The following is a 9888-nucleotide window of genomic DNA, read 5'->3' as shown; positions in this document are numbered from 1 at the left end:
TAGGTCAAGGGGGTCAGAGATGGTTGATTGGATCGTCAGGCATCCAACCAGGATCATTCATGCCAAGTTTGGTGCCAATTGACCTTTTTATTTGAAAGTTATACCATTTGGTTTGCTTTGGCGAGTACTCCAAGTTCGCCGCTTCCCCACGCACCCTGAACATATACAAAAACTGAATTTTTTTGATAACTTTTAAAGCCCCACGCCTTAACTGCATTTTGACCAAGAATGAAACCGATGGAACAAAATCCCTAGGATGAGTTTGTTAAAGTTCAGAGTGAGTAAAAGTGAAAAATGGCCAAAATGTGCCCTTTGATCCAAAATGGCTGCCTCCCTGTGCATTTTAGGGGGTACCTCTAAGAGACTTTTTGTCATGATTTGAGGGGACCTACTTTCGTACCGAGTTTAAGTTCTCTACGACCTATGGGTTGTTCTATCTCACGTTAGGGGGCGCTGTAAAGCAGTTTGGCCACGCCCACTTGTGATTCCACAAGAATTCAAAAATTTTAGTTGGGGTACATCTTTGGGTACATTTTGGTGAGTTTTTGAATATGTTAAAGGCTCCAAACAACCATTTGACGGAAAAATAATGAGAAGTCCTGCGATTCCATTAGGCCTTCGCAGTGTTTCACTGCTTCGCAGTGAAAGATGTACCCCAACTAAAATAAACCTGCTCTTTAGGGTCAGCACATTGTCACCAATGCCTGATCTAGATTTCTTTTAACCCTAACCCTTAGACTACAGATTTAAATGATATTGTGAAGTACTTTTGAGTACCGTATTTTCTGGACTATAAGGCACACCTAAAAGCCTTAAATTTTCTCAAAAATCAGCAGTGCGCCTTCTGTGTGCACTGAATTCCAAAATCTGTCCCTGACACAGAGACGTAAAGTGTACAGTACATACACTAGCATCGATAAACCAATCAGAGAATTGTTTTCCGAGTTCTGCAGCATACGCCTCCGGTAAAAACCAGATAGGTTTTTAAACGCATCGCTGTCCCTGTTCGTCTGCTACTTTTTCACTGCTACTGTGAAAAAGGAAGTGAAGCAAAGTAATTCGGAGTTTGCCGTCATTCCGGGAGGATTAACAAAAGAACTCCAACGACTGGACATTGGTGTAAATGGGGCGTTCAAAAAAAAGTTGCGAGCGGCGTGGGAGTGATGGATGACAGACTGCGAACACACGTTTACTAAGACGGGGAGGCAGCGCCGGGCGAGTTACGCCACCATGTATGAATGGATTGTGGATCCCTGGGCTAATGTATCTGCTGAACAGCCACCTGGCAACGAGTCTGACTCCAAGAATGATGAGAGGGAACCTGGCATGTTTGATGGCGAAATTGCCCAGCTGTTCAATTCAGACACAGAAGAGGAGGACTTTGATGGATTTGTGGAAGAAGAATAAAAAATAACGTGTATTCTTACATAGTAGAATGAAGTTCAATTTAACTTAATGGTTTGTTTCCGTTACCTTTTTTTGGTTGACTGTATGTTTTAACATGCGTCTTATAATCCGATGCGCCTTATGTATGGGCTAAATACAGAAATGGACGCCATAATTGAGAGTGCGCCTTATAATCTGGTGTGCCTTATAGTCCAGAAAATACGGTACCTACTGTTGGGGCTGAAACAATTCCTCGAATGATTCGAGTACCTCGATTATCGAAATTCCTCGAGGAAAACTAATCTGCCTCAAAGCTTTGAAGCTTGATTATGGACTTATGAAAGACGTGTGTCGCTGAAGCACATCACATCACAGCTGCACCACTTCTGTCTCCAACCACACATTCAGACTTCCCTACAGAAATTGCAGTCAGTACTCCACAAAAGGCCATTGCTATTAGTTTTTCTTTGTCTTCCTGTGTGTTTTCATGATCTTTTAACAATTCTGAAAAAAAATCATGTATCTCAGAATATGGACTATTTTATATCACTCTAATAATGTATTTTACGATCTACTGCGATTAAGCACATTTTCAGTTATCTGACAAATTGTCATTGCTTACTTTTTTCCAACTATAGTTTGAAGTGACATTTAACCGAACAGTCACAAATGAGGAAAATGTATTTTAGTACAGCAATTTATATGCATCATATTTATAATCTATTTATATCTATTGATCTGTAGATCAGAAGTTTTAATTTAAAGAAATTACAGAGATCAAAGGGTCAAAGCTCATTTCAAATCAAGTCTCCAAGTCAAATTCAAAGCGTTATAAAATCGCTTTTAACTTCAAACCTTATGGAGTTAAAAGTAACATGAAGAATAAGATTAAAAAATAAATATAAAATAAATGCTCCTAAAACATAGACAAGCCATATTAGCAACAGTTAAACAAAATTTTGAAATGACAATGTATGATTGTTTTAATAATTGATTTGTGTGTTACTGCTGCGAATAAGTATTTGAACACCTGCCAATCAGCAAAAACTCTGGCCCACTTTTTAGTCCGCCTCTAAAAAGTCCATCTTCAGCCCACTTATTATTCTAAATTAGAAACACCTGTTTGAGGTTGTTAGCTACATAAAGACTCCTGTCCATGGAAAGGGCTACGGGGCAATTGCCAAGCAGCCTGGCGAAAAAAGATCTGTTGGAGCAATTATTGGAAAATGGAAGAAGCTAAATGTGATTGTCAATCTACCTCTGACTGGGCCTCCATGCAAGATCTCACCTCGTGGAGTATCAATGATCCTAAGAAAGGGAAGGAGGTTCTTCCTTAAAATCTCGCAATACATGGCCCTGGTCTTCCTCTCCTTAATATAGTGCAGTCGTCCTGCCCCATCTGCAGAAAAACACCTCCAAAGCATGATGCTTCCACCCCCATGCTTCGCAGTAGGGGTGGTGTTTTTGGGATAGTACTCCTCATTCTTCGTCCTCCAAACACAGCGAGTGGAATTAAGTGGATTTTATGTATGCCACGACACCATGCACACTACAACATACAACATATGTACAATGTGTGGGGTTGGTATAAGAAAAGATCACTATGTTTGAGAGCACAACAGCATTTATTTTTATCCTGATTTTTTTCCTCAACTCTTCTCTGTGGAGGTCTGCCATCTCTCTGATGATGCCAGCCCAGGTGGCTGCTTCCTGCTGAAGGAGATCCACTCTGAAGTTCTGGTGTCACTCATAAACAACGGAACTTCTCTTCATCATCCACCATCATGTCAAACGTGTGTCCCCTTCTTCTGATCCCTGGGGAAGAGTAATCAAATGTCATAGCAGATGTATGTAGATCAAAAACAGACATACCAATGTGGATATGTTATAAACACACAGAGAATTACTTAAATTAAAACATCCATATTACTTTATGTGCAAACATACATGCTTATCATTGACAGACATACACAATTATAACTAACTGGAATAACTATGTGCAAATTAAAAGAACAAACATAAATAATTACTTACCATGTAAGTATTTGACATACACAGATATACAATCACAGAAAATCATACCACCCTTGTTTCGTTCAAGTTTCTTCTTCATTTTAATTTCTGGTACAGCTACTACAATAACAGAAATAGCTCATAACATTAATTATAGACTTGATATCAAAGCATGTTCCATGTCATGTCATTAAATCGTCTCCTCCAAGCTGCCCCAAGAGATTCATAACTGTATCTACGGCAGAGTGATGGATCTCATGAAGCGAGCCTCCGGTCGGGTTTTGCGCTGATTCTGGCCAGTTTTTTTCAGCAGGCATTCAAAGTTTCAGTTTTCATCTCCTGAATGGCCGATCTGTATTAGTTATATTTAAATACCGTAACATTACTGGCACATAGGTAGAGAAGAACCGCAGAGACTGTTTAGCCAATCAGGACACAGAACACAATGCACTGTGGAAAAAAAACTGCACAAAAAGATCCGTGAAGTAGCGAGACCGCGAAAGGTGAACCACGTTATAGCGAGGGATGACTGTAACTCATTTTGTTTTATTTTGATCATGTGGGGGGCTGGTTGACTGATCAAATAAAGAGTAAAACTTTGATCATACCACCTGATTTAATATTTAGAAATGGTCATCAGACTGACAAAAATAGAAATTTATGTGGAAATTATTGTATTTTACAAAAGAGCAAAGAACATTTATACATAAATCTTACCTTTGTTTTTTTCCAAGAGACAGTGATACAATAAATAATTTGTGTTTTTGTACAGTAAAAATTTAAATTACTTGCCTAAAAATATAATTTTGGGGGATTTAGATGGAAAAATAAAAAACAGTGTCACTTAAATTATACAACTAGCTAAAGTTCTTATTTTAAATTGTGTATTTTAAGTGTATTGATTTATTTATTGGGCAATTTATTCAGTTTAGTTAAAGTCAAACTTTATCCCCACAGGGGCACATTGAACATACACAATAATATATACAATATAAAATAAGTAAAACAGAGAGCAGTATGAATTAGCAAGGAGCATATGTGCATTGAGGAAGATAAATTCTTTTATGCAACTGAAGCCCTGTGGAATGGTGCACAGTATGCTTTGGGGTGGGCATGTAAGGTGTGAATGCATATATGTTGGGAGGGGAGATGTTTATGTGTATATATGAATGTACAAATATATTTCTACTTTTGTTTTTGTCAATGTCAGTACTTCATTCTTTATACTCCTAGTATTCTGCGAACATTTAAAAAATAACACAATTCCTGAACAGGAGCACCTAGTTTACATACTTTAGATCAACATTAGATTATTTTTCTTCTTTTGCTCTTTCTTTTGGTTTGTTATTTTGTTTGTGTTTCCTTTTAACTCCTGTAAAGCTCTTTGAATTACCTTGTTGAAGAAAATGTGCTATATAAATAAAAATTACCTTACCTTCACTGTTACTCCTTCAACAGGACATTACAGTTTAAAGAATAATATTTTTGTTTTTTTATTTTTTAGACTTATTCTCTCTCTGTGTACCTTGTGAGGCAACTGACATCACCATTGCTCCTGCAGAGACTGAGGATGAAGGGAATCAGAAGCCCAGACCACTCCAGGGCCCTAAGTAAAAATTTTAATTGTTGCATTAGTTTCATAAGATATACTACGTTTTTTTTTTTTTTTGGTGAAGATGGTTTTTTTAGTGATTGGTTCTCAATCCTGGCCCCCCAGGACCTTCTGTCCTGTTTTTCTAGGTTTTTGCATGCTTGCTAAAGGACCCTTGCTTCATACAGAGAATCTGGACCCTCAGCTATTGATAAACTATTGGATGCTGGAGGTGTGGACTTTGTTGAGTTCTAAAATTTTATTCGGAATGTGTCTACTGTAAACAACCAAACAACAATAAAAAGATAATTGCCAAGCTGAATAAGATGGCGGTTTAATATAAATTCAGTATTTGGAGGCACGAATAGTTTTATTCACTTGCTAGTTTGGTAATAGTTTCCCATTATCAAACTAGAGGCAAAGTACAATTCTTAAACGGCATAGAAAATGGAGGTCTTCATTCATAGCTTTTTCTTCTGTTCTGTGATTGGCCTGGTTGATATTCTACCAATTTCTACCGGAGAAATTGGTAGAATTTCACCAGTCAATTCTGCTGGAGAAATTCCCAGACAGGTTTTCTCTCCACGGGAGAAAGATCAGACAGAGGGAGAAAAGAATCAAGGGAAGGCATTGGCCAGGCTAAGTGTTATCCTGTTGAGACGTACCTAACTTAAATGGAAGGACAATTTACATGCTTTTGCTGCACTCAGGGCAATCTGAAGGGGTAATATAATCATTTGCATGAGGTATGCTGGAGCAGAGACACGTCTTTTCTTTTTTTTTTAAAGGTTTTATTGGCTCTAGAGGCCTTTATGTGAAAGTGGTCAGACAGGAAAGTGGGCAATGAGAGAGGGGGAAGACATGCGGCACAGGTCACCAGGCCAGGACTTGAACCTGCGACAGCCGTGTCGAGGACTAAGGCCTCATCACGTGGGTTGTGCTCTACCCTTGTGCCACCACAGCATCCCAAGAATAGACGCATCTAAATATGAAGGACACTATTTTGAGTGAATTTAGATTTCTTTCCGAGACCAAAGTCTGTATACAATTGCACAACTTTTGAGACCTTTAAAGTTACAGTGCCTTGTCAAAGTATTTGACCCCTTGAACTTTTCAACCTATGGCCACTTTTCAGGCTTCAAACGTCCATCCATCCATCTATCCATCTATCCATCCATCCATCCATCCATCCATCCATCCATCCATCCATCCATCCATCCATCCATTCATTCATTCATTCATTCATTCATTCATTTTTTGTACACCCTTGTCCCTTAGTGTGGTCAGGAGGGCTGCTGGTGCTTTTTTTATTATTTTATTATTTCTCCAACTAACGTTCCGGGTGAGAGGCGGTCACCCTGGACATGTCGCCAGTCTCTCACAGGCTTCACACATAAAGATCTAAAATGCTTATTATTTTGTCAACAACAAGTGAGACACAATCGTGAGGTCGAACAAAATTTATTGGATATTTTAAACTTTTTTAACAAATAAAAACCTGCAAAGTGGGGCGTGCAATATTATTCGGCCCCCTTACTGTCAGTGCAGCAAACTCACGAAAGAAGTTCAGTGAGGATATCTGAATGACACAGCAAACATGGAAGAAGGAGCTCTGGTCAGATAAAACCAAAATCAAACTTTTGGCGCAAAAGCAACACAGCTCATCACCCTGAACACTCCATCCCCACTGTCAAACATGGTGGTGGCAGCATCATGGTTTGGGCCTGCTTTTCTTCAGCAGGGACAGGGAAGATGGACGGAGCCAAATACAGGACCATTCTGGAAGAAAACCTGTTGGAGTCTGCAAAAGACCTGAGACTGGGACTGAGATTTATCTTCCATCAAGACAATGATCCCAAACATAAAGCAAAATCTACAACGGAATGGTTCACAAATAAACGTATCCACATGCTAGAATGGCCAAGTCAAAGTCCAGACCTGAATCCAATCAAGGATTTGTGGAAAAAGCTGAAAACTGCCTTTCACAAGAGCTATCCAATAAATTTTGTTCCACCTCACGACTGTGTTCCACTTCTAGTTGATTCTTCTAAAAAGAATAAAAATTTTAGGTCATTATGTTTGAAGCCTGAAAAGTGNAAAAAAAATACATAAAGTGGGTCTGTTTCAATCTTTTGTCTTTTCCCACGGCCAATTTCCCCTTTGTTAGGGGAGATTGACAGCAATCTCCCTTATGCCCCTTTTCCACCGGCTCTACTTCAACAACCCGGCTCGGCTCGGCTCTGTTTCGGAGGGACCGCGTTTCCACCAGCCCACTTGGCTCTTTTGCAGGGTACCGCCTCCTGGTGGCGGGGGGAGGGGGGGTAGCGCCCCGCCTTCAGGAGCTACTGCTGTACTTTGTTGATATTTTTCTGATACAAAAGAAGAAGAGAAAGCTGAGCTATTTTTTTTATAGCCTGATTGCGATTTTTCTGAGACTAAAAGAAAATGTGACAGTGGGAGGAATGCTGCGATGTGGTGAGGAGGAGCTGATCTCCGCCTTGCAGCGGCAGGAAAGCAGGTGGCTCAGACGGTTCAGGTAAGCTAATGATGATTTTTGTATTAAATTAATACAAAAATCATGAGCTAATGCTCATGTGTATTTGGCACCATTACAAGTTTTATCGTAATATTAAAAGTTTATCGTAATGTCAGTCAGGGTGTTGCAAATAACTTAAAAATATCAGAATTAATTCATAATATATTTCAATGTGTTTTCATGTTGGTAAACTGCCGCCGCAGACCATCGTGGTTCTTCTGCAGCCTTTGGGTTGTAGGATCTCATCAGTGTCCGTCTTCCTGACTGCTGGTCGGTGTTTACCTTCAGGATGTCCAGAGACCTTCCCCTTTCTGGAGCAGGAATCACATGAGCTCAATATGCTGATGAAATATTTCTGATAAAACGTGCCTTATGTTCTTACAGAGTTGAAATGCATTAACAATCTGTTTTTAACTTCTCAATACGTTTAATTATGATTCACCTGATGTCCAAGTTATAGCTGAGAACAAATAAAGCTTTATTCCTTCTAATCTGACTGGTTCTAGTTCCATGTTTTCACATTTTGGACACTAAGAATTAAAAGTTTAAACTCAGTCACTAATTAAGGTTACAGGTTTTGGACACATTTTCTCACTTTCTTACATTGAAGATTCTACAGGAAGATAGAATGATGATGTATAAACTAGAAACTAACATGATTTGTATTTAGGGTTCTTGTTAATAGAAACCCTGATGTCAAAATGTTTGGTTTGCTGAATAAGGTATTCAGTTTCGGATGGCTTCATTGGTAATCTACAATGTTAAGTTCAATGAAATATTTATGTAATATAATGTTATTTTCACTCTGGCTAAAGCTCCTCACATTTTGGGAGGATTGTATTAGGAGTTTGATGCCATATAAACTACAGTAAGTACAATAATGTGTGGAGTGAGCAGAAATATAGAGACTTTGTTCACTGAGACACAACTTTTATTTTTCTTTTGTTTGTCTCAACTCTCCATGGAGCTCTGCCATCTGCTGGTAACTGCTTCCTGATGAAGGAGATCCTGTTCTGATGGTTCTCCTCATCATTCTCCATCATGTCAGCCATGTTGCTCTCCTTCTGCTCCCTGGGAAAAGTAATTAGATGTTGTAGCTTATAGCACATAAATGTAGATAAATAACAGTTACTAATGTGGAAGGTACATACACATAAGGAATTATTTAAAACAGACATGTTACTTTATATATAATAGCAAACACTTTTTTTTTTTTACCATCCAACCATCCAGAATTATAAATAACTGGAATAGTGTAAATTAAAGACAAAATGTAATTACTTGTAAGTTTTAGACCTATGCATGCATACAGCCATGGATAAAATACCACTATCGTTTTCTTCAGGTTTATTGCTCATTCTACAATTAATAATTCATAACAATTTGATTAGAGAACTGATATCTAGCCATTTTACAATAATAGGATGTCATATACATGTTTTATTATCTCGCAACGGGGGAAACTCGGATGCAACAGCAAAATGAGAAACAATCGAAGCACGTAGATTCACGCAAAGATAAGAAACAATCGAAGGTAAAATGCTGTACAATATTGAGTTATTTATAACTTATGTGCAACCGAGTGTCTTCAGAAAATGCGCATGTTGTGTTTGAGCAACAAAAATACAGCAGACTTTGTGTTTTAAATGTCTTCCATGACTGTATGTATGCAACCTAAATGTAGTACAAACCAGACAGATATATCTACAAACTGCTCACCTGGCTGGAGAGCAGCAGCGGCGTCAGCTGCGTCTGGTCGGTGTTCACCGTGAGGCTCCGTCGGCTCCGAAGCGGCTAACGAGGTTTTACATACGCTCCACTACTGACAAAAACGACTCATTCCTCACGGCTCCATCGAGCTGCTGCTGAATATTGAAATCCGAAGCAAAGAAAAAAGCCGGCATCGTTTTTTGGTTAACGGCTTGTTTGTATCTTCCATCACTTCCGTGTTGCAGCGAGTTTCAGACGTTGCGCCTTCATTTTTCTTCTCTCTCCGCTGCGCCGTCTTGTCCACGCCCTAAGCCAATCAGTGAACAGCATCGAAGCTTGCATCACCTACCAAACCAGGGCCAGCCCTGTTGAAAAGGGCTGGTGGAAACGCATTTAAAGCGAGCCGAGCCGAGCCGAGTAGAGCCGGTGGAAAAGGGGCATTAGTTAGGCATCCTAAACATTCTGCAAGACATTTCAGAAAGAGCTTGAACTCTTCGGCTGAACACAACCAGAGGTCAGAATCAGAATTAGGATTCTGATTCCAAAGTTTTTCAGTATGTTGTCTTTTATGTGTACTAATTTTATGTTATCTCCTTTTGGGTTACTCTCTTTTATCTCAGGTGTGTATAGAAAAAGCTAAAGGTGAGATTCT

General features: G+C 39.1%; 1 protein-coding gene and 2 long non-coding RNA genes across 4 annotated transcripts in view; 2 read left to right on the top strand and 1 right to left on the bottom strand.

Annotated features, from left to right (window-relative positions):
* Positions 1–9888, top strand: part of pias2 (protein inhibitor of activated STAT, 2) — a 67263-nt gene that overhangs the window by 23661 nt on the left and 33714 nt on the right. For both annotated transcript variants that reach the window (XM_007540361.2, XM_016664972.1), the window contains exon 7: positions 4904–5009. In XM_007540361.2, coding sequence (XP_007540423.1) covers positions 4904–5009 — 106 coding nt within the window. The remainder of the gene's footprint in view (positions 1–4903; positions 5010–9888) is intronic.
* LOC107834162 (uncharacterized) lies at positions 7094–8015 on the top strand. The gene is made up of 2 exons (XR_001659946.1): positions 7094–7526; positions 7730–8015. It is a non-coding gene; the product is annotated as an uncharacterized LOC107834162 (long non-coding RNA).
* Positions 8461–9342, bottom strand: LOC107834161 (uncharacterized). Its single transcript, XR_001659945.1, has 2 exons — positions 9246–9342; positions 8461–8597 (listed from the first exon to the last, which is right to left on the bottom strand). It is a non-coding gene; the product is annotated as an uncharacterized LOC107834161 (long non-coding RNA).

The sequence above is a fragment of the Poecilia formosa genome, unplaced genomic scaffold (assembly GCF_000485575.1).
Source record: "Poecilia formosa unplaced genomic scaffold, Poecilia_formosa-5.1.2 Scaffold535, whole genome shotgun sequence".
Lineage (NCBI taxonomy): Eukaryota > Metazoa > Chordata > Actinopteri > Cyprinodontiformes > Poeciliidae > Poecilia > Poecilia formosa.
This window is presented reverse-complemented; position numbering and strand designations above follow the sequence as displayed.